The 22,243-nt window shown below is 71.0% G+C and overlaps 7 protein-coding genes across 7 annotated transcripts; 3 read left to right on the top strand and 4 right to left on the bottom strand.

The window, feature by feature from the left end:
• Positions 1-185: 185 nt before the first annotated feature.
• MICPUCDRAFT_21196 (uncharacterized protein) lies at positions 186-2,406 on the bottom strand (the record flags this gene model as incomplete). The annotated part of the gene is made up of 4 exons (XM_003062134.1): positions 186-806; positions 1,013-1,402; positions 1,546-2,061; positions 2,140-2,406. 4 exons carry the CDS (start codon positions 2,404-2,406, stop codon positions 186-188), a joined length of 1,794 nt encoding a protein of 597 aa, XP_003062180.1.
• Positions 2,407-3,513: 1,107 nt separating this feature from the next.
• MICPUCDRAFT_41932 (uncharacterized protein) lies at positions 3,514-5,922 on the top strand (the record flags this gene model as incomplete). The annotated part of the gene is made up of 3 exons (XM_003061930.1): positions 3,514-4,515; positions 4,748-5,674; positions 5,770-5,922. 3 exons carry the CDS (start codon positions 3,514-3,516, stop codon positions 5,920-5,922), a joined length of 2,082 nt encoding a protein of 693 aa, XP_003061976.1.
• Positions 5,923-6,696: 774 nt separating this feature from the next.
• Positions 6,697-7,152, top strand: MICPUCDRAFT_8113 (uncharacterized protein; the record flags this gene model as incomplete). Its single annotated transcript, XM_003061931.1, has 1 exon — positions 6,697-7,152. A coding segment is annotated over one exon (456 nt), but the record flags the coding sequence as incomplete, so codon positions are not given.
• Positions 7,153-7,591: 439 nt separating this feature from the next.
• Positions 7,592-8,458, bottom strand: MICPUCDRAFT_51741 (uncharacterized protein; the record flags this gene model as incomplete). The annotated part of the gene is made up of 2 exons (XM_003062135.1): positions 7,592-7,995; positions 8,098-8,458. The coding sequence occupies 2 exons, from the start codon at positions 8,456-8,458 to the stop codon at positions 7,592-7,594; spliced, it is 765 nt and encodes a 254-aa protein (XP_003062181.1).
• A 271-nt stretch (positions 8,459-8,729) lies between these two features.
• On the top strand, positions 8,730-16,441 carry MICPUCDRAFT_48421 (uncharacterized protein; the record flags this gene model as incomplete). The annotated part of the gene is made up of 4 exons (XM_003061932.1): positions 8,730-10,445; positions 10,552-12,390; positions 12,729-13,458; positions 13,551-16,441. 4 exons carry the CDS (start codon positions 8,730-8,732, stop codon positions 16,439-16,441), a joined length of 7,176 nt encoding a protein of 2,391 aa, XP_003061978.1.
• Positions 16,442-16,555: 114 nt separating this feature from the next.
• MICPUCDRAFT_44777 (major facilitator superfamily) lies at positions 16,556-18,064 on the bottom strand (the record flags this gene model as incomplete). The annotated part of the gene is made up of 3 exons (XM_003062136.1): positions 16,556-17,228; positions 17,295-17,473; positions 17,636-18,064. 3 exons carry the CDS (start codon positions 18,062-18,064, stop codon positions 16,556-16,558), a joined length of 1,281 nt encoding a protein of 426 aa, XP_003062182.1.
• Positions 18,065-18,564: 500 nt separating this feature from the next.
• On the bottom strand, positions 18,565-21,972 carry MICPUCDRAFT_51746 (uncharacterized protein; the record flags this gene model as incomplete). Its single annotated transcript, XM_003062137.1, has 1 exon — positions 18,565-21,972. One exon carries the CDS (start codon positions 21,970-21,972, stop codon positions 18,565-18,567), a length of 3,408 nt encoding a protein of 1,135 aa, XP_003062183.1.
• Between the last annotated feature and the right edge of the window lie 271 nt (positions 21,973-22,243).

Raw genomic sequence — 22,243 nt, forward strand, 5'->3', positions numbered from 1 at the left:
CGGGGCGCGCGGTGTCGGAGCGACGAGCGAGGGAATTGGACGGCGGCGGCGCGCGCGCGAGCGTGACACTGACACGCGCGTCAACATCACGTCGCGGCGCGGGCGTCGCCGCCGTCGGCCGAGAGTCGGAGCGATTCTCGCATTCTGTGATAAAATAAAATCAATCGAAATCCTATTCCATTCCATCACTCCTCGAGCGGCTCCCCCGCGCCCTTCAGGTCCTCGTACCGCCCGTTGCTCAGGTTATACTCCAGCTTCGGGTCTCCGATGCTCCCGGCCACCTTGTTCCTCACCTTGGCGACCATCACGGTGACCTCGCGCAAGCTCCCGAGCTTTTCGTCGCGGTTGCGATGCACGACGATCCCGTTGTCGCACTTGTTGATGAAGTGCGCGGACCCGGAGATGTCGTACAGCCCCGGCGCCTCCCCGCGCCAGTTGTGCAGCTGCCGCGGGTGCGCGACGAACCACACGTGCACGTCGTAGTGCTGCGCGAACTTCTTAATCCTCGTCAGCATCTGACTCACGTACTCCGTCTCCGTCTGCCCTTGCGGCCGCTTGTGATCCAACTCGTTGTACGGGTCGATGAGCAGCCCTCGGATGCCGTGGCGCATGACCGCCGCGCGCGCGAGCCCTAAGATCCAGTCCACGCTCGGGAGCTCATCGTCCTCGTGACGTATCAACACGAACTGGTTATCGAGCCAGTGCAGCCCCGCGCGCATCGTCTCGGGACGCATCCGCGCCTTGTTCGTGTACTTGCCCTCGAACCACGGCTCTCCGGTGTACTTCTCCACGAGCTTCCTCGCGTGCTGAGGGTAATTGTCCATACGAGCGAACGTCGGGGTGGAGTTGAAAGGCGTCAGAAGCGGAGTTGAAAGGCGTCGAGGTGTGTCGGGATTGAAAGCGAGGGACCCTGGACGGAGAGATGCGCCGGGAAAAGTCCTTAAGGATCGGCGTTCACCACGCGGACGGGGTCGTATGGGGACCAGCGTGAGATAGAACGCGCCTCGTGGACTTTGTTCTCCATCGAGCACAGCGCGAACGTCCAGCCGTGCTGCACCGCGAGGTTGCACATCAGCGCGTCCACCCACTCGGACTTCCCGCTGTTCGGCACGCCCGTGACCACCGTGAGCTCTCCCGGGACGACGCGGTAGTGCTGATCCACGGACTTCCATCCGCTCGACACGCCCTTCATCTCGGAGCCTTCGTCGACGCCGAAGTAGCTCGAGATGTCGTCGTCGAAGTCGCTGAAGCGGAAGAGACCGCGGAGCGGGAACCCCTCCGCGTTGTCGATGCACCCGCGAAGCGCCGCCTCGCCGTGTTCGCGCAGGGTGTCGTTCGCGTCCTTGCATCCCTCGGGAAACGCGACGCGGTAACACCTTTCCTTTCCGAGCCGTCGCGCCAGCTGCGTGGGTGAAGCGATCGGTCAGTCGAACGTCTTACCGGTCAAGCGTTGAAAGGGAAGCGCGGGTGAAGAGTGACGACGGGAAAAGTCCTTAAGGAACGGCGTGCACCACGCGAACGGGGTCGTATGGAAAGCAGTCTCACCTCCTCCGCGAGCGCTATCCCCGGCGCGTCGTCGTCCACCGCGAGGACGATCCTCGACACCGGGTCCAGCGCCGCCCTACAGTTCCACAGGTACTCGAACTTCCTATCCTCCTCCGGCGCGGGGAGGTCGCCTTCCCGTACCTTCCCGGGCGCGCCGTCCGGCACGCTCACGACGTTTTTGATCCCAGCCTGCTCCAACGCGAGCTTATCCATCTCGCCCTCGACGATGATCATCTCGCGCTGCCCGACGACGTCGTCAAGCCCGAACATGATCTTCTCCGCGCCCTTGACCTGCCAGAACGTCTTATCCGGGCCGCGGTACTTGATGTTCACGAGTTCGCCGTCGCGCATGTAAGGGAACACCAACGCGTCGACGACTTCGCCCGCCGCGGGGGAGAAGACGCGTTGCGCCGCGAGGCCGTTGCGCTCCGCGACGTCGAGCGAGATGCCGCGCTCCGCGAGAAACTCGCCCCACTCCGCCGCCGCGTCCGTGAGGTTCCCCCCCGGGCCGATGCGCTCGAACTGGTCCGGGGAGGGGAGCTTCGGCGCGCCGCCGGCGCCGGAGCCCGGCCGGCGATTCATCCCGGTGCCGACGAACGCGGCGGCGTTGGTGAGGCCCCCGCCCCCCGCGCCGCCCGCGCCGTCGAACCCTTTATTACGGTCCGAGTTATCCCGCCGCGGCCTCGACATGGTGTCGTCCATGGACGTCCCGCCCGTCCACTCGCACGTCGCGCGGTGGCACATCCACGCCGCGGAGTGGCCGTCGTCTTCGATGCGCACGGCGAGCGACCGCTCGCCGCCGCTGCCGCCGCCGCACATCGGGCACGCGGTGCGGTGCTGCCCGGGGGTGTACGACTGCATGACGATGCCCTTGCCGAGGAGGACGTCGCGCAGGCTGATCGGGCTGCGGTCCGGGACGGGCGTCGCGCGAGGGAGAGGGGGGGATGGGGCGGATGAGGCGGGCGGCGGCGGCGGCGGCGGCGGCGGCGGCGGCGGCGCGGCTTTTTGCCTCGGCTGTCGCCGCGGCTTGGGCGGCTGCTGCTGCTGCTGCTGTCGCGGCGGCGGCGAAGGCCGCGGCTGCTTGATCTGCTGCTGCTGCTGCTGCTGCTGCTGCCTGGATACCTGCTGCTGCTGCTGCTGCTGGATCTGCTGCTGCTGCTGCCACGGGTTCAACGGCGGCGCGGCGGCCCGCGGCGCGCCCCCCGTCCCCGCGGTTTGAAACTCATTTTGCGTCGCGCCTCGCGCGGCCGACGCGCGCGGCTCGGCGTCGTTCGCGGCCGCGGGCGCGTCCGCGCGCTCGCCGAGCCACTGCACCCGCGGCGGAACGTTGCCCCCGCCCTCGCCGGCGCTCTCGCCGCCGGCGTGCTCTCGCGACGCGGACGCGATCGTCGCGTCGCCTCGCGCGGAGGAGGAGTGGACGCCGCCGGAGTGTCGAGACCACGACGAGGACGATCCGGGCGCGCGCGCGAGACGATGCCCCCACGTCGCGGCGCAGGTCGCGGCGTCGACGCGCGCCGCCGCCGCCGCGCGCGCGAGCCCTCTCCCCGCGCGTCGCGCTGCGAACATCCCGCTCGACGTCTTCTTCCGCGCGGAAGAGCCTCCGAAGGGCGCGGCGGCGACGGAGGCGCGCGATCCGAGACCGCCGCTCTCGCGCGCGATCGCCCTGGTGACGACGACGACGCGAGAGGCGGGCGCGACCGCCGATCCGATCGCGCGCGAGGTCGTGTGAACCGCCGTCGACGTGACCGCTGCGCTCGCGTGAGACATCAATCAGCGCGCATGCGCGGGCTCGATCGCGACGGTCGGGTCGGCGAGGACGCGACGTGCGCGGCGCGTGTGCGTCGTCGGGCGGCGCCGGCGCCCGCTTTCTTTTCGCGCCCTTTTCGAACCGTCGATAACAACGCGAAAAATCGTCTCAGCTTGTCCGTCCGACCGCGCCGCGACGTCATCACACCGCGCCCGCGCGCGATGCCGACGCCGGCGTCGACGACGGCGATCCCCGCGCGCGTCGCGCGCGCGCTGCCGCGCGCGTCCCGCCGCGCGGCGTCGCGAGGAACCCGCGGCGCGCGACTCCCGACGCGCGCGGGGTCTGCCGCGGGCGACGACGGCCGGATCGATGGAAACATCGCCTCAGACCCCGCCGCCTCAGACGCCTCCCCCGACGTCGCTCGTCGCCGCGGCCGGCGATCGGTCCTCGCGTCCGCGATCGCGGTCGCGACGACGACGACGGGCGGCGCGAACGTCGCGAACGGCGGCGCGGACGGCGGCGCGGCGTTCGCCCTCCGATCGACGCTCATCCGTCCCGGCGCCGCCGCCGCCGCCGCCGCGACGGTCGACGCGCCCGCGCTCGCGCCGTTCGTCGGCAAGGCTGGGTTCCTTCTCCGGTACCCGAACGGCTGGGTGAAAGCGACGGACCGTCCCGGGAACGACGACGCGAAGGGCGGCGAGACGCTCGCGCTGCTCGGCAACTTCAAAGACATCGACACCGTGTCCGTGAGAAGGGAGCCGCTGTCGTTGCACGCGGACTTCGTCGAAGCCGCAGCGGGGTGGGACGCGACCGTGATCGGCGGCGGATACGACCGTCACGACGACGTCGTCGCCAGGAAGGTGGCGGAGAGTTTGACGCGCGCCGAGCGCGCCGCCGTGGACGCGAACCAAAACTTTGGCGTCGTCGGCGGCGTGGAGAACGGCAAGTCCGGCGTCATGGACTTCGCGTTCGTCGGGCCCTCGTCCTGCGCGGTCGCGTCCGGCGCCGAACCCGGCTCGACGCAGCCGTACTTTTCGTACGACTACGTCACGGAAGTGTGCCGCGCGGAGGTGGAGGAGGGCCTCGGCGGGGAGAAGATGTGCGTCGGCCCGCGCGGGGACGTCTTGGACACGATTCGAAGGCGGAATTTCGTCGTCGCGACCGACAGCGGCGGGTGGCTGTATCTCGTGAAGGCGTCCGCGCTGGAGACGAGGTGGGAGGACGTGGGGGGGATGTTGATGGACGTCGCACGGAGTTTCCGGGTCCCGCAGGAGGAGTGATGAGCGACGTATGTAGCCCTATTATTAGTACAGTTGCGACCTCTGGGACGGAACGGCACGGCTACAAGCTTATACTCGCGCGCGTCGACGAAATCTGATTTTCACTTCGCGCGCGCGCGCTTCGGCTTCCGCGCGAGCGCCGACTCGGCGCGCTGTGCCTCGGTTTCCACGCTAGGACCGCCTCGGAGCGCCCGATGCGACTGGGAACGCTCGAAACGACAGATACACCACGCTCCGCGAACGAAACGAGTGGACTCGTGCGCGTCCGCGGCGGCGTCAGTCGACGCGCGCGCGCGAAGCCGCCGCGGTCATGGGCGTCTTCTCGTGCCTCGCGCCGCCGCCGCGCGCCGCCTCCGTCCCTCCCTCGCGCAAGCGCATTCCGCCCGCGGCCGACGCGACGACGACGACCGCGGCGGCCGCGCCCGCGAGCGAGCTCAGCGAGGCTGGCTCCGGCGACCGCTCGCCCTCCCCCTCGAGCTCCTTCGTCTCTCGGACGCGCTCGCTCTCCGACGTCACCGCGCACGCGATCGAAGAGGAGCGCGCGCGACGCCAATCCCGCGCCGTCTCGGACCGCGACCTGCCCCCGCCGGTGTGGGACGCGCTCTCGGACTCGCTCCTGGAGGCGTCCGCGCGTCGTCTCCGCGCGCGCGACCCTCCGCCCGAGGAGAAGCGCATGTGGGAGACGTATCACGCGCTCAAGGCGCTCGCGCCGATACCCGCGTTCGGCGGCGGCGGCGGCGGGGAAGAAGAGTCGGGTACTAATAATAACGCGCACTCGTCGGGCGTTACAAATAACAACAACAGCACGGAGAGGAGAGTCCCGACGACGCCGACGACGCTCGCGAAGCTCGCGGAGGACGGCCTGATGCGCGGCGACGACGACTGGGCCCGACGCGAGGACGTCCGAGCGCTCCTCGCGGATGACGTCGTCTATCACACCGCCGACGGACTCACGCTCGAGGGCGTCGAGCGCGTGATCGATAAGATGTGCGATCAGACCGCGAGGCTCGCGAAGCGCATGAAGCGGAGCCGGAGGCAGCGCGCGGAGGGGAAGGAAGGCGGCGGCGGGGCGGCGGCGGCGGCGTCGATGAAGCAGGCGAAGGTGAGCAGTATGGTTTTTTTTTTGGTTTTGGTTTTGGTTTTTTTTTGTTTTTTTTTCGGAGCGCTCACACTCGCGTCCGCGACCCCCCCCCGCAGATAAAGACGTCTGGACCCACGTACGCGGGCAACGGCGTGTGGGTGATGTCGTACGAGTTCTCCATGATGCTCATGAAGGTGCGCATACGCGAGGAGTTCATCTTGGAGGAAGGGACCGAGCGCGTCAAGGACCTCAGGAGAGTGCGCGTGTGACGATAGCACCGGTGAAACAGTTAACAGTCGCGGTCGGTCACCTCGTCCCACCTGGTCCCACCTCTAACCTCGCGTCCCTCGGAACCGCGCCGCGCCACGCCGCGTCAAACGCTCGTCAACCATCGTCGCGCGCGTCCACAACGACTCGCGCTTCGGCCGCGCGGTGGCGCGCGAAGGCGAGACCCCCCCCCCCCGCGCGCGCGTCGTCGCGTCCTCGTCGTCCTCGTCTCGTCTTCATTCGCGTCGCGCATGGCGGACGCGGACGTGGAGACGCGCGCGTGCGAGCTCGCGCGCGGTCTCGGGAAGCGCGGCCCCGCGCTCTTCTCGCCGACGCCGTCGACGCGCGATGATGAGGACGCGGACGCGGCCCGGCGCGACGGCGACCGCGCGAAGAAGATACTCAGCCTCGTCCGCGTCCTTCTCACCGGTGCGTCGCTCTTCTCCTCGCGCCCCATCGCGCGGCGTCGCGTCGCCGCCGCGCGTCGAGGTCGCGCGCGCGCGCGCCGGTCGTCCCCGCGCCGCGCGCGCTGCCGCGTCGCCCGCGGCCTCGATCCGACGACCCGAGAAAACGAACGGACGCGCGTCGTCGTCGTCGTCGTCGTCGCCGTCGCCGTCCGTCCGTCCGTCCGTCCATCGCGCGCCGCCGCCGCCGTCGCGTCCCTTGCGACGCCGACGCGCTCGCGACGACGACCGATCGCGTCGCTCGAACGCGCGTCTGACGCCTCCGCTTCTCGTCGTCGTCATTTAATCATTCGTTCTCCCGCCGTCCGTCGCGCCGCAGCGAAAAAAGTGAAAGAGGACGCGGAGCCCGCGGAGATCCTTCCCGGGGTGTTCTTAGGCAGCATCGGCGCCGCGCACAACGAGGACGCGCTGAGACGTCACCGCATCACGCACGTGCTGACCGTCGCGAGCTCGTTCGCGCCGCGGTTCCCGGACGCGTACGAGTACTTAGTCGTGGACGTCGCCGACGCGCCGTCGGAAAATTTACGCGCGCACTTTGAGCGATGCCTCAAGTTTATCGCGCGCGCGCGTCTCGACGGAGGGAACGTCCTCGTGCACTGCTTCGCCGGAAGGAGCCGAAGCGCGACGATCGTCGCCGCGTACGCGATGGCGACGGAGGGGACGAGCCTGGAGGAGACGATGCGCGCGATGAAAGAGAAGCGACCGACCGCGGGCCCCAACCGAGGGTTTGCCGCGCAGTTGCGCGCGTTTGAGCGCGAGTTGACCGAACGGCGGAGAGACGGTCGGCTGCTGGGGCGGCTGCAGCTCGACGCGCTCGCGGCCGCCGGCGGCGGCGGGGGGAAAGAAGGCGAAGGCGAGGAGGAGGGATCGCGACGGGAGGAGGCTTCCTCCGAGCGCGCGGCGGAGGGAGGGGCGGGGAAGGACGACGCGACGACGACGACGACGACGGAGGCGGAGGCGGCGGCGGCGGAGGCGCGACCGACGTCGGCGACGACGCGAAACGTCCGGCCCCGGAGCCGATGATGACGTCGGCGGTGCGTGCGTTTCTTTACGTAGACGCGCGGACGATGCGATAGTGTGATTCAATACAATGTTGACATACATTACATACAACACTCGGATATTTACATAATAGTTGGGGTACAGTACTTCTTTCGTCCGCGCGGACTCGGCTCGCGGTTGTTAGTTTGTCGGCGGTGGTTTTTCATCACGCGTCGTCGTCGTCGTCGTCGTCGTCGTCCGACGCCGCGACTTCGTCCTTCGCCTTCGCCTCGAGCGCGTCGAGCCGCTTCAGGACGCTGAGCTGCGCCTTCCGCTGCCGCGTCGGGGGCATCAGCACGTTCATCAGCGACATCAGGCTCGCCTGAATCCCCGGCTGGAGTTTCAATCCGTAGGCGAGGACGCCGAGGCCGATCACCACCGCGTGTAACGGCGCGCCCGTGAGCTTCGGAAGCGCCACCAACGCGACGACCGCGTAGACGACGTACAGTAACGTCGTCTTCACGAGCGTTACGACGCGCATCGCCGCGAGCGCGACGATCCCGACGCACAGCAGCTTCGTCACGAACGCGTGGACGCGGTAGACGTTCACGAAGAGCCCCGCGAGCCACCCTGTGGGCCATTCCATACAAAAATAGTTCATCGGTCAGTTGAAAGGGGACGCGATCAAATGTTGAAACCGAGCGATGGGTGAAAAAAAATTGTATAACGCACCTAAGCCGAACGGGAACTTTATCCAAAGGCCCACGACGCCGAGGTACCGCGCGCGCGGGTCTCGCGACGTCTCCACGACGGACGCGATCAGCAGGTCGTGGTGCGTGTACGCGCCCTGGCGGAGGAAGAACGCGCGGGAGAGGCCGCCGTTGCTGCACACGCTGGAGGACGTGCGCAGGGAGAGGATATCGAGGAAGCCGCGAGAGATTAAACCTCTCGACGCGCACGTCGCGGCCCAGGACTCCGGGGTCGGGTTTAAGGCGGCGAGGACCCACGTCGCGGCGAGAAACGCGAGGACGGGGGGGGTCAGGCCCGCGCGGAACGCGGCGAGCGCGTTTTGTGTGTCGGCGAGGATACGCATGGCGGGCGAGCGCGCGCGGCGACGCAATGCGGGATGCTCCCCCGATGCGATGCAAAAGAATGCCCTTCGCTTCGCTTCGTCGTCGTAACTGTATCTGATCGTTCAAGCGTGGGTCACATTTCATGGGTCAATGGGTCAAACTTCATCGACGATTGAAAGCCTTTTTCTCGACCGGCGAGTTCCAAGACTTCGCGCGGGAACTACGAGTCAATCGGCGGGGGCCGGCCATTCGGACGCGCGCGCGCCGCGATACTCCTCGAGGGCGGCCGCAATGGGCACCCCGGGGACGGCCGCGCTCGCGTCCACGCCCGCGCTGGACTCCCTGGACGAGCAGTGGGAGCGCCTATCCAAGCTCGCGGCGCTCCCGACGCCCGCGTCGAGCGGCGCGCGAGGTATTCTCCCCGGAGGAGGCGGTCGGCACGGCGCCGGCGTCGGCGGGGCGTTCCACACGCCCACCCCGCGAGGCGGTGGCGGCGGCGGCGGCGGCGGCGGCGTTCACGACCACACGCCACCAGAGACGTCGCCGCTGAGGGACTCTCGAGGCCCGCACGTCGACGCCGTGGACGATGCGTTCCTCGGGACGGTGACGCGGCGGTTGATCGAAGCGCGGCGGATCCCGGGCGACGGTGGTCACCCCCGCGACGCCTCCGCGGCGTCCTCCACGCCGTCGCTCGTCCTCCCGGACGTCGCGCCGACGCAGAAGGAGCGACTCTCGAAGGAGATCATCGCCGCGCGGATGGAGCTGGACGACCTGCGGACGGAGTGCGAGACGCGACGGGCGGAGATGGACGAGCGCGAGCGCGCGTTGGATCGCTACCAAATCGAACTCGCCGAGCGCGAGCGTCTGTACCCGCAGTTAACGTCCGCTGAGCGTGCGTTACGCGAGCGCGAGGACCTCGCCGCGGCCGCGGAAGACGCCGCGAGAGCCGCGGAGGACGCGGTCGCGGAGACCGCCGCGGACGCCGCGCGAAAGCTCGAAGACGCGAAGCGATGCGAACGCGCCGCGCGCGTCGCCATGGAAGCGGTGACGACGGAATCCGCGCGCGTGAAAGAAGACCTCCAGACGCTGGAAGACCGAAGAAAGACCATCCTCGCCGAGCTCGCGCACAGAGAGAGCGTCGTGGAGAAGCGCGAGAAGGACGCGAGCGCGAAGCTGACGGAGTCGCAGAACGCCGCGGAGCGAGGCGCGACGCGCGTCGCGAGTTTAGTCGACGCCGCCGACCGAGCGCGCGCGCGACGACAAGAGGAAGAGGACGCGTGCGCGCGCGCGGTGCAGAGGAGAGACGCCGCGCGTCTGGAGGAGACCTCCGCGTCGGAGTCGCTCGAGGAGCTGCGAAGGAAGATTCGAGAGGCGGAGGGGGCGTCCAGGGACGCGGAGAGAGCGCGACGCGAGGTTTCGGACGCGACAAAGGCGCTGACGCGAGAACGAGACGCGACCGAGGCGCGTCTGGAGACTCTGCGCGCCGCGATCGCGGACGAGCGCCAAACGCGCGAACGCGAGCGCGCGGGCTCGGAGGGCGAGCGCGCCTCGAGACTGGCCGCGATGGACGCGAAAGAGCGAGAGCTGCAACGGAAAATCGCCGCGTTCGACGGCGAGCGCGAGCGAAAGACCGCGGAGCTCGAGGCTGAGAAGGCGAGGGTGGCGCGCCAGGCGGCGGAGGTGCAGAGACGCGAGGTCGCGGTCGCGGGCGCGGAGACCGCCGCGGAGCGCGTGCGTGAGCGAGAGATCGCGCTGGCGCACCGAGAGGCGGAGGTGAAGCTCGCGGAGGAGCAGCGCGAGAATTTCAAGCGGAACGTCCACCGCGACGCGCTCGCGGCGTCGGACGCGCGCGAGAGCGCTCTCGACGAGCTCGAGAAGACGCTGAAGGCTGAGCGCGGCGCGGTGGAAGCGCGCGAACGCGCGGCGATGCAGGCTGCGGAGGAGGCGGCGAAGGTCATCGCGGAAGGGAAGGCGAAGGCGTTGGTGCTAATGCGCCGCGAAGAGGAGGTGAGACTGCTTCCCATACGACCCCGTTCGCGTGGTGCACGCCGTTCCTTAAGGACTTTTCCCGTCGTCACTCTTCACCCGCGCTTCCCTTTCAACGTTTGACCAGATCGACCACCGGAAAGAGCGCGCGGACGCGCGCGACACGGCGCACGCGCACCGTGCCGGCGAGCTCGACGCCGCGGCGAGGAAGTGCGACGAGGACGCGTCCGCGGCGTCGAGCGCGGTCGCGGAGGCGGCGGCGGCGACCGCGGCGGCGGACGCGGCGACGAGAAACGCGGCGCGGAGGGAGAGGGACCTCGAGGAGGAGCGGTCGCGCCTCGACGCCAAGGAGCGCGTGCTTCTGAGGTCGCTCGAGGAGCTCGAGCACGAGCGAAAGAAGCTGTCGGACGCGACGCGCGACGCGGAGGCGCGGAGGCGCGCGCTGGAGGAGGCGACGGCGGCGGCGGGGGCGCGAGAGCTCGCGGCGGAGGCGAGGACGAACGCCGCGGAGGCCACGCTCGCGGCCGCCGCGGAGTGGGAGCGCGGGAAGGCGTCCGAGGAGGCTGCGATCGCGGCCGCGCGCGTCGAGGTGGCGAACGCCGCGAGAGAGGTGGACGCCGCTCGCGCGGAGGCGGCGGCGGAGCTCGAAGCGGCGCGAAAGGCGCGCGCGTCGCTCGCGGGAATCGAAAAAGCGCTCGAGGAGAGAGAGACATACCTCGTCGAGAGCTGGCGGCGGCGACGCGAACGCGAGCGCGACGACCCCGGGGGGCTTGTTGGGCTGTTAGAAGACGCGAGCGGCGGCGAGGCGGCCGCGGCGGCGGCGGCGTTCTCGTTGGAGGACGTCGCTTCGCACGCGACGCCTGGATCTGCGAAACCGCACGTGTGGATACCGCAAACGCCGACGACGCCGACGACGCCGCAGACCCGCGGCGGCGGCGGCGGCGGACTCGGACTCGGACTTGGACTCGGACTCGGCGGGGTCGCTTCCGCGCCGTCCACGCCGGCGAGCGTCGTCGTCGGCGGCGACGGGCTTGCGCTGACGACGAATTCGACGGACGTCGACGCCGCGAACGCTCGACTCGCGGAGGCGATCCGAAGGGAAACCGCGCTGCAGCGGTGGCAGTCCTCTGTCGAACGCGAAGCCGCGCGCGTCCGCGCGGAGACGCGCGCGCTCGCTTCGAGCGTCGCCGCGCACGGCGAGACGAAAGCCGCGGACGCGAGAACGATAGAGGACGCGCGCATCGCGGCAACCAACGCGCTGCGCGACGCGACGGAGAAGTCCTCCGCGGTGGACGCCGCGCGATTTGACCTCGAGAGCCAAAAAGAAAAACTCTCTCGGCTCGTCGCCGCGCTCGGATCGCGCGAGAGCGACGTCGCGCGCCGCGAAGACGCGCTCGCGACGCGGGAGGCGGCGGAGAGAGAGACGCGCGACGAGCTCGCGCGGACGACCGCGACCGCGACCGCGACCGCGGAGGCGGCGGTTCGGGAGCTCCGAAGGCTCGAGGGCGACGTCGAGACGCGGCGGGCCGATCTGGAGAAGATGGACGCGCGTCGAATTCGCGCCAAAGCGGAGCGCGACGCCGCCGAGGACGACGCCGCGGATGCGAAATCCCGCGCGAAGCGCGCGGAGGAGAAAGCGCGACGCGCGGAGCGCGACGCGATCGACGCAGAGAGAGCCGTCGCGAGCAAACTGCTCGAGGCGGAGCGCGTGTCCGCGGCGAAGGCGGAGGAGGCGAGGGCGCGGGGCGTCGCGGACGGCGACAAAGCGCGTCGAGAGGCGGAGGAGAGAGCCAGGGCGCTCGACGCCGAAATCGCGGCGCGCGCGAAGAAGATGGCCGAGGAGGACGCGCGCGTCGCGGCGAGGCTCGAGGAGCTCGAGGCGCTCGAGCGGACGACGCGGCGCGAGAGGGAAGACGCGACGAAAGCGCTCGACGCCGCGCGGCGCGAACACGACGCGTTCAGGCGCGTTTTATCTCACACTGGTCCCCATACGACCGCGTTCGCGTGGTGAACGCCGATCCTTAAGGACTTTGCCCGTCGTCTCTGTCTCTCTCCGCCCAGGGTCCCTCGCTTTCAATCCCCGCCCGCGTTGCCTTTCAACTCCGCTTCTGACGCCTTTCAACTCCACCCCGACGTTCGCTCGTATGGACGACTACCCTCAGGGCCAAGACGGAGGCGCTCGAGCGGCGGCGCAAAGACGCGGAGGAGTTCGAGAGAGACGCGTCGCGCCGCGCGGAGGCGGAGCTCGCCAAGTCGCGCGCGGAGGCTGAGCTCGAGTGCGCGAAGGCGACGGCGCTCATCGAGGAGGCGAAGACGAAGCTCGACGCCGCCATCGCGCGCGAGGAGTCCTCGCGTAAAATGGCCGCCGCCGCGGAGACGAAATCGCTCGACGCGCGAAACGAGATGGACTCTGTTCGCGCGCGAATGGCGGCGCTCACCGCGAGGGAGGAGACCGCCGCGCGGAAGCAGCGCGAGAGCGAGACCCAGCTCGCGGACGCGCTTCGGAGCGTGGAGCACGTGACGCGACGCGAGAGAGACGCGGACGCGAAGGCGGCGGCCGCGGAGAAGACGCTGGCGCGCGTGGAAGCCGTCGCCGCGGAGGCGGAGGCGAAAGTCGCGGCGGCGAAAGAGGAGGAGATGAAACTCGCGAGGCTGCGCGCGAGCGCGGCGAAGATGGAAGCCGAGCGCGCGTCCATCGACCGCGACGCGGAGACGGCGCGCGCGCAGCTCGAGGACGTCGCGCGGCGCGAGATGGAGGTTCGTTGTCGCGCGGACGCGGCGGATTCCGCGGCGCGCGACGCCTCCGCCGCGCTCGCGCGAGCGGAAGAGCTGACGCGCGCGTCCGAGGAGGCGGACGCGCGTCGGAAGAGCGAGCTTCTCGAGCTCGAGAGGCGCCTCGATGCGAAGCGCATCGCCGCGGACGCGGCGAGGGCCGAGAGCGACGCGCGTCGCGCCGCGTTCGCGGAGGAGACGGAGCGGAAGTTGCGCGAGCTGACGGACCGCGAGAGGGCGCTCACGCGCGAGACGGAGGCGCGTTCTTCTATCTCACACTGGTCCCCATACGACCCCGTCCGCGTGGTGAACGCCGATCCTTAAGGACTTTTCCCGGCGCATCTCTCCGCCCAGGGTCCCTCGCTTTCAATCCCCGCCCGCGACGCCTTTCAACTCCGCTTCTGACGCCTATGAACGCCACCCCGATATCATCGCTCGTATGGAACGACCCGGAGGCGTTTTCGGCGGCGAAGAGCGCCGAGATGGAAACCGCGCGGTCGCAGCTACAGGTCGAGCTGCAAAAGAAGCGAACCGAGGCGAGCGCGAAGCTCGACGCGGAGCTCGCCGCGGACCGCGACGCGCTCGCGCGCGAGAGAGCCGAAACGCGCATCGCGCAGCGCGACGCCGAGGCGCTGCGGGCGCGCTGCGAGCGCGAGTCTGTCGAGCTCGAGACGCGCGCGAAGGACGCGGACGCGGCGGTTACGGCGTCTAGAGCGCGCGAGGCGAAGACGCTCGCGGACGCGGCGTCCATTCGCGCGAAGCTTCTCGCCGCGGAGAGCTCGCTCGCGGACGCCAAGACGGTCGAGGCGGAGGCGGAGCGGCGTCTGAATGACGCGGAGCGCAGGTTTAACGCGTCAGCGGAGGACGCGCGCGCCAACGCGGCGTTATCCGCGGCGCTCGCGGTGCGAGAGGCGGCGGTCGCGGAGGACGAGGAAAACTTGCGCATACTCGCGGAGTCGATCGAGCCGAGAGAGGACGCGGTACGCGCGTCGGAACAGCGCGCCAGGGACGCGCACGACGCGATCGAGGCGAAGCAGCGCGCGGTCGACGGCGTCGTCGCCGCGACGGAGCGCGCGGCAGCGGCGGTCGCGGAGAAGGAGGCGCGGTGCGACGTCGTGCTCCGACGCGAGGAGGAGGCGACGAAGAGTCGACGAGACGCGGAGGCGTTCGCCGAGTCCGCCGCGACCGACCGACTCGCCGCCGCGAAAGCGCTCGAGGAGACGGAGGCGCGATGCGACGAGACGCGCGCTCGAGCCGTCGAGCTTAAAGTCGCCGCGGAGGAGGGCGCGGCGCGCGTGGAGGAGAGAGAGCGCTTACTTCGAGACGCCATCGCGCGCGCGGAGGCGGAGCACGCACGGCTGTCGGAGACGCGCGCGGAGCTTCGCGCGCTCGACCAGCTCGCCGCGGAGTGCGGCGCGCTTCGCGACGAGAAGAGCGCGCTCGCGAGCGCGGTGGAAGCGCTCGAGGCGAAGCGCATTCGGCTCGTCCGAGAAGCGGAGGCGCTCGCGGTGGAACGCGCGAGGGTGGACGACGACGCGGCCGCCGCGCGCGACGCGAAGACCGCCGCGGAGCGCTGGGAGATTCGCGCCGAGGCGGCGTCCGCGGAGACGACGCGGCTCTCGGAGCGCATTCGCGAGCTCGAGAGGCGCGCGGCGGACGCGGACGCGGCGACGACGGCGGCGGAGCGAAGGAAGGATGAGGCGATGGCGGTGCTGTCGGCGGCGACGGCGACGGCGGCGGAGGTGTCGGCCAAGGAGAAGATCGTCGACGCGAAGGAGAGAGAGCTGGCGCAGCGGGAAGCGGACGCGATCGCGAGGGAGGAGGACCTCACGACGCGCGCGAGGTCCGTCGCCGCGGACGTCGCGAGCGCGGATCGAAGAGGTGAGAAGTCGAGGGCGGCGGCGGCGGCGGCTGCGGCGGCGGCGCGCGCGCACGCGAAGCGCGAACGCGAGTGGCTCGAGCGCGCCTCCGCGGAGCGCGAGGCGCTGCGCGCGAAAGCGGACGAGCTGGAGACCGCGCGCGTCGCGGCCGTCGCCGCGCGCGCGGCCGCGGACGCCGCGGAGACGGCCGCCGCGCGCGAGCGGCGCCTCCTCGAGCGCGAGCGCGACGAAGCGCGGGAGTTTCGCGTCGAGTCCGAACAGCTCGCGCGAGCGACGGCTGACAAGAAACGGCATCTCGAGGACACGCTGCGCGTCGCCGAGATCGAGGCGTCGCGCGTCAGGGCGCGCCGCGCCGAGGTGGAGCGCGACGCCGGGCAGTACGAGGCTCTGCGCCGCGCGCGTCTGGACAGCGACGCGGCGGCGGCGGCGGCGGCGGCGGCGGCGGCAGCGGCGACGGCGGCGAAAGCCGCCGCCGAGCGCGCCGCGGACGAGGCGGACGCGCGCGCGTCGCGCGCGCTGCGCGACTCGGCGAAGAAATCGATCGAGCTCGAGGAGCTGCGCGGCGCGGAGCGAACGACGATCGAGGCGCTGAGAGGCGAGGCGGAGGCGAAGCTCTCGGCGGCGCGCGACGCGCTCGACACCGCGCGGCGGGTGAAGCGCGAGACGACGACGGCGAAGAAGGCGGCGGCGCGCGGCTTGATGCCGCCGCCGCCGCCGCCGCGGTCCTCGTTGCCGACGCCGAGGGTGCTCAGGATGGGAGAGACCCCGGCGGGATCCGAGGCGGGGGACGACGACGACGACGCGGACGCGAACGCGGACGGCGTCGCCGAGAACGCCGCGCTGCAGCGCGACGCTCTCAACCGACTGACGCGCGCGTTGCGAGAAAAGGTGTCGGACGCGAACGCGAAGTTGATTCGCGCGGAACACTTGGGCGCGGGCCGCGCGCTCGCGACGTCGTCGTCCGGGGGGAAGACGCAGACGCAGACGCGAGGGGAGGACGCGAGCGTCGCGCGGCTGCGCGCGAGGCTGAAGAAGATCGAGAGCGACGCCGACGCGCTCTTGAATCTCGCGGCGATGGAGACGACGCGCGCGGAGGAGACGCCGCGCGAGGGACGCGACGACGACCGCGACGAACGCGATCTCCCGCCGTCAAGCGAACTCGTCCGGAGGCTCGAGACGCAAGAGACGCGTCTGAGCGAGTGGCACGCGGATCTGTACGCGTCTCTCGAGGGGTTGTACGCGTCCGCGACGACGACGTCGACGGCGACGCCGTGGAGATCGAGGCGCGGGTCCGAGGCGCGACGGTCCGCCCCGGGCGCGTCGTCGGCGGAGGAGACGCCGCGCTCGAGCGGCGCGTGGAAGTGACGGACAGACGACGCGCGCTGTTTCATCAAAGTCTCTCTGCTGTAAACACCTTCTGTCGTTAGACTAGTAGCTAGTCTAACGGCTTAGTCTAATTAAGATTAAAACTCGCGAGCCTCAAACTCGTTCGTCGTCGCGCGACCGTCGCCCCGTCGCCGTCGCGCGCTTCTCTTCTTCTCCCACGTCCTCGAGCTCCGTCCCTCGCGTCTCCGGCAGCGCCGCTCTCGTCGCGACGTACGCGGGCACCACCGCGAGCAAGTACGCCCCCCACACGCCGTTCACGCCGAGCGACGACACCATCGCGGGGAACGACCCGGACACGACGGCGTTCGCGAGCCAGTTCGCGGCGGTCGCGAACGACACGCCCGCCGCGCGCGCGTCGTTCGGGAACACCTCGGACGATATCACGTAGGGCAGCGGCCCCAGGGACGTGGAGAAGGCGACGCGGAAGACGAAGACGCCGAGGACGGCGACCCACGGACCCGCCGCCGCCGCCGCGCCGCCGCCGCCGCTCAGGTGCCCGCCGACCGCGAGCAGCGAGAGTCCCGCGCCGACGCCGAGTATCCCTCTGCGCGCGACGACGCGACGGCCGACCGCGTCCACGGCTCTCGACGTCGCGAACCCGGCGACGATCTGTAACACCCCGATCGCGACCGTCACCGCGATGCTCCCCGCGGCGGTGAACCCCAGCGACGACAACACCGAGGGGGCGTAGTACACGACGACGTTGATCCCGCAGAGCTGCTGCAGGAGGTTCATCCCGACCGCGACGGACGTCGCGCGCGCGTACCTCGGCTTGAACAGATCCGCGTACCCGACCGCGGCGGATTGAACAGATCCGTCGCCGCGCGTCGACCGCAGCGGCGGCTGCCCGAGTGTCGCGAGCGCCGCGACCGACTCCTCGTCCCTCCCGCGCGCCGCGAGCCAACGCGGGGACTCCACCATCGCCCTCCGCAGCGCCAACTGCGCCGCCGCGGGGACCGCGCACAACGCGATCGCGACGCGCCACCCCTCGCGCGGCCACCGGAGAAAACACTGTCGGGGTGGAGTTGAAAGGCGTCAGAAGCGGAGTTGAAAGGCGTCGTGGGCGGGGATTGAAAGCGAGGTGTGGGCGGAGAGAGACGCCGGGAAAAGTCCTTAAGGATCGGCGTTCACCACGCCGACGGGGTCGTATGGGAACCAGTGTACAGAACGCACCGCGAGCGAGAGGACGTACGACGCGAGGATGCCGACGGTGCCCGCCAACGGCGCCGACGCGGCGAGGCGCCCGCGCGTCCTCGCCGGCGCGCACTCGCTCACGTACATCGTGCACACGCTCGTGGAGACGCCCACGGCGAGGCCGACGACGAACCGTCCCGCGGTCAGCCACGCGAAGCTGCTCGAGAGCGCCATCGCGGCGGCGCCGAGGAGGTAGAGGAGGTCGTTGAGGAGCAACGAATCGCGTCGACCGAGACCGGATCTCGACGCGACGGACGCGAGGAGCGCGCCGACGAGCGCGCCGAGGGGCGTGCACGCGACGACGACGGACTTACACGTCGTGGACATGACGCCCAGGGAGGTGGTGCCGCGCTCGAGGACGACGAGCGCGCCCGCGATGGACCCGGTCGCGGCGCCGAAGGCGACCATGGAGAGGCACGCGACGAAGGTGAGGGCGCGGAGATTGCGATCGATGATGGTGTCGTCGTCGTCGTCGTCGTCCTCGCGCGCTTCCCCCCCCCCGCGCGCGTCGTCCTCCGGGGACGCGCGCGGCGGGGGGGGGCTAGGAGGACGCCGGCGGGGACGACGGAGCGCGCGAGGCGGCGGCGACGAGAACCCGACGCGGGACGACGACGCGTCAGATCCGCGACGCGTCGCGCGCAGATGAAACGACGACGACGACGACGACGACGAGGACGAGGGGAGGACGCGCGATGCGCGCGCGCGACGCGAACGCGCGCACGAATCGAACGCCGCGCACGAGGCGAACGCCGCCGCCGCCGCGGACGCCGCCGCCGCCGACATCGCCTCCCGCTGCGCCGCCGTCTTTGAGCGCGTCGTCGTTCGTTGTTAACGCGGTGGAGGATATATCTGATCGTTCATGTCGCGGCTACGAGAAGACTACCAACGCGCTCATCACGACTCCCTCCCTACTGACCCCTCGCCCGCGCGACGACCGCCCGCGCGCCGCGCTCGACCGCCCCGGCCGCGAACTTCACCGCGCCCGCCAACCCCCCTCCGAACAGCGTCCACGCCGCGGCGGCGCCGGCGGCGCCGGCGACGACGGCGGCGACGCCCGCGCCCGCCGCCAACAGCCTCGCCAGCGCCCCCCCGCCCCCCCCCCCGCCGCCGCCGCTCCCTGCGGCGTGCGCCGCCAAGCCCGCGACGCCGACGGACACGAACGCGAAGCACGCGGCGACGAGCGCGAGCAACACGCCGAAGCGCGTCCGCCAGGACGCGGCGACGTCGGACATCTCGCGACGCGCCCTCGAGAGCGACGCGTCGTGCGCGGCGGCGCTTTCAGCGGCTTTCGCCGCCGCCGCCTTGGCCGCGTCGTCGCATTTCCCGGACGCCGCCTCCGCGCGCGCCTCCGCGGCGGTGACGGCCGCGCGCGTGACGTTCTCCAGCTTCGCCTCGAGGGCGGCGACGTCGCGCGTCACGTCGTCGAAGCGGTCCGCGTACCGCGCGTTCAACGCTTCGACGTACCGATCGAACATGGACTGGTTCAGCTCCAACGCCTTGATCTTTTTCGCCATCAGCGAGAAGACGTTCTCGGAGCCGCCGCCGGCGGACGACGACGACGACGACGACGACGGTTTCGACGGCGTCGGCGGCGTCTGCGTCTGCGTCGGCGTGGACGTGGACGTGGACGTGGACGTCAGCTGCGGTTTCTCCTCGTCCTTCCCCGCGTCCGAAGGCGACCCCGACGCCGACGTCGACGTCGACGACTTCTCCTTCTTCTCGTCCCTCCCGACGTCTGCTGGTCTCTCCTTCTCCCTCTCGTTCGCCGCCGAGGCCGAGGCCGAGGCCGCGTCGCTCGACGTCTCCGCGCTCGCGCCCGAGGTTGCGCCCGCGGCGCGCTCTGGCGCGCTCGGCGTCGCCCGCGACGCGTCGACGGGATCCTCGGCGGCGGCGGCGGCGGCGGCGGCGCCGCCGGTCGTCGACGGCGCCGAAGCCGAAGCGTCCGCCGTCGCGTCGACGCGCGTCGCGTCGTCCTTCGTCGCCGCCGCGCCCGGTCCCGGCGTCGCGGACGACGACACCGCGGTGTCGTCCGTCGCGGCGTCCTCTGCCTTCTCCGTCTCCGGCGGAGTGTCACCGCCGAACCAGTTGAGCCACCCTTTCCCGCTCGCGGCGGTTGGGTTTTTGTCGTCGCCGTCGCCGCCGCCGCCGCCGCCGCCCGCCGCCGCCGCGTCCGCGTCCGCCGCGGAAGCTGAAGACCCCGAATCCGGCGTCGCCGCGCCCGCGTCCTCCGAGGCGGTCTTCGACGTGGTCACCGCCGCGGGGGTATCATCCGCGCCCGCGTCCACCTCGTCCGCGTCCGCGGCCGCGTCGTCGTCGCCGCCGCCGCCGCCGCGATCATCGTCGTCGTCATCCCCGACGTTTGAACCCTCGTCGACGCGCACCTCCGCCTCCGCCTCCGCCTCCGCCTCCGCCTCATCGGCGTCGCGCAGGATCTCCTCCACCTCCCGCACCTCCATGTTGATCGCCTCCATCTCCTCCTTCAACGTCTGCTGCGCGTCCTTCCCGTGCACGCGCAGCAAGCTCACCGTGCAGTAGTGATACGCGCCGTAGTGCCCGGTCATTCGAAGCTGAAGAAACTTACTCCACGCGCCCGCGCCGGGGAGGACGAACGTCTGCGCGTCGCGGTGCCCGCTCGCTTTCCCGCGCGCTAGCCGCCGCCAGCCGTCGTCCTCGTCGTGGCCGCCCGCGGTGCCCCACACCTCGAACTCGCGCACGCCGCTGCTGTGGAACTCGTAGTTGGCGAGCGTCAGCGCGGTCACCGCGGCTTCCTCGGAGAGCTCCACGGTGAGCCACTTCCCAGACTTGGCGCCGCACGGGGTGATGTAGTACGAGTCCATGTGCTCGCTCAGCGCGGAGGCGGGAGATTTCGACTCTGGGTTGGACGAGACCACCTTGGCGCCGTTCGACGCCGCGGCGTAGTTGTACTGCGTCGCGTACGCCGCCGCGACCTCCGCGGGCGCGGGAAGCACGAGAGGGTCGGACGCGTCGTCGTCGGGGGCGTCGGCGGCGGCGAGGTCGGCGGCGGCTTCCTCATCGTTCGGCGCGCCGGTCGCGTTCGCGTCGTCGTCGTCGGCGGCGTCGGCGAGATCGGCGGCGTCGGCGGCGGACGCGTCGCTCGGCGGCGCGTCCCCCCCGGCGGCGTCGGACGGCGGCGGCGGCGTCGACGGCGGCGTTCCGACGTTCGCGTCGGGGTCTTCCGCGGAGGAGGGCGCCGGTTCGGGCGGGGGAGGAGACGCCGCGGCGGGCGCCGCCGCGGACGCCTTCGTCGTCGCCGTCGCGTCGTCGCCGTTCGCGTTCGCGTCCGTCGCCGCCGCCGCGGCGCCGGGCAAAACCTCCGCGTTTTCGCCCTCGCGCGACCCCCCCGCGAAAAATTCTTCCCCGCCGCTCTCGCTCTCGCCCTTCTCCCCCGGGGCGGCGGCGGCGACGGTCTCCCCGCCGCCGGTCGCGTCCTCGTCCGCGTCCGCGGGCGTCTTCGCGTTTTCACCCCCGCCCCCGGCCCCGCCTTCCGATCCGCTCGCGGCCTCCTCCGCTTCCTTCCGCTTCCTCTCCGCCTCCGCCGCCGCCGCCGCCGCCGCCGCGGCTTCCTTGATGGCTTTCTGCTGCTGCTCCTCCTTCGCGTGGATCACCTTCGCCTCGAGGTCGTGCTTGAACGCCTTCAGCGACGGCAGCTTCTCTCTCTTCGCCCTCTCCCTCTCCGCGGCGACTCTCGCCGCTCGCTCCGCCGCTGCCGCCTCCTCCTCCGCCTTCGCCGCGTTGCGCGCGCCCTCGACCACGTCGGAAACGCACACGAGGGGTACGTCGTCGTCGCCGCCGCCGTCGCTCGTCGTCGTCGCCCCGCGCGTGAACGCGTCGAGGTCGTCCCGGGAGAAGCGATCGAGCGGTCGGCGACACGTCGTGGACGAATCGCCGACGCCGAGGACCGAGGGCGCTCGGCCCGGGCCTCGACCGCCGCGAGACGACGACGGCTCCGCGTTCTTCGGGGGGACGAGGACGCCGATCGTCGACGGCGGCTGCGCGGTCGTCGTCGTCGTCGTCGTCGTCGTCGTCGTCGTCGTCGTCGTCGTCGTCGCGGCGGCGGCCGATTCGTTCGCCGCCGCGCCGTCCGCGTCTTCCGAGACGGACGAGGCCGCGGGGGAGGACGCGGTCGTCTCCGCCGCGGTCGCGGTCGTCGGCGTCGGCGTCGCGACGCTCGAGTCGCCGCCGCTCGAGGACGCGTCCATCGCCGCGGACGCCGTCCCCGTCGCGGACGCCGCGGCGACGCGCGGCGCACCGCTCGTCAGGAGCGCGATCGTCGCGAGCGCAATCATCGTCGTCATTATTCCCAACCCGCGACGTCCGCTCCTCGCCGCGCGGTCGCGTCGCCGCCGCCGCGGAGGCGGCGGATCTACCATCCCCGCCGCAGCCCGCGTCCTCGGGAGCTGGATCCGCGCTCGCGAGTCGCGCGCGGTGCCGTCTAAGACCCGCGCCGCGCCCTCGCGTTGTGCCCGCGCGACCGGAGATTCGCGCTTTAGAAGTCGACGGACGCGGATCGCGACGCGAGAAAAATTGCTTCCGCCCGTTGCCTGATCGAGACGTGCGACGACGCCC

The sequence above is a fragment of the Micromonas pusilla genome (assembly GCF_000151265.4).
Source record: "Micromonas pusilla CCMP1545 genomic scaffold MICPUCscaffold_11, whole genome shotgun sequence".
Lineage (NCBI taxonomy): Eukaryota > Viridiplantae > Chlorophyta > Mamiellophyceae > Mamiellales > Mamiellaceae > Micromonas > Micromonas pusilla.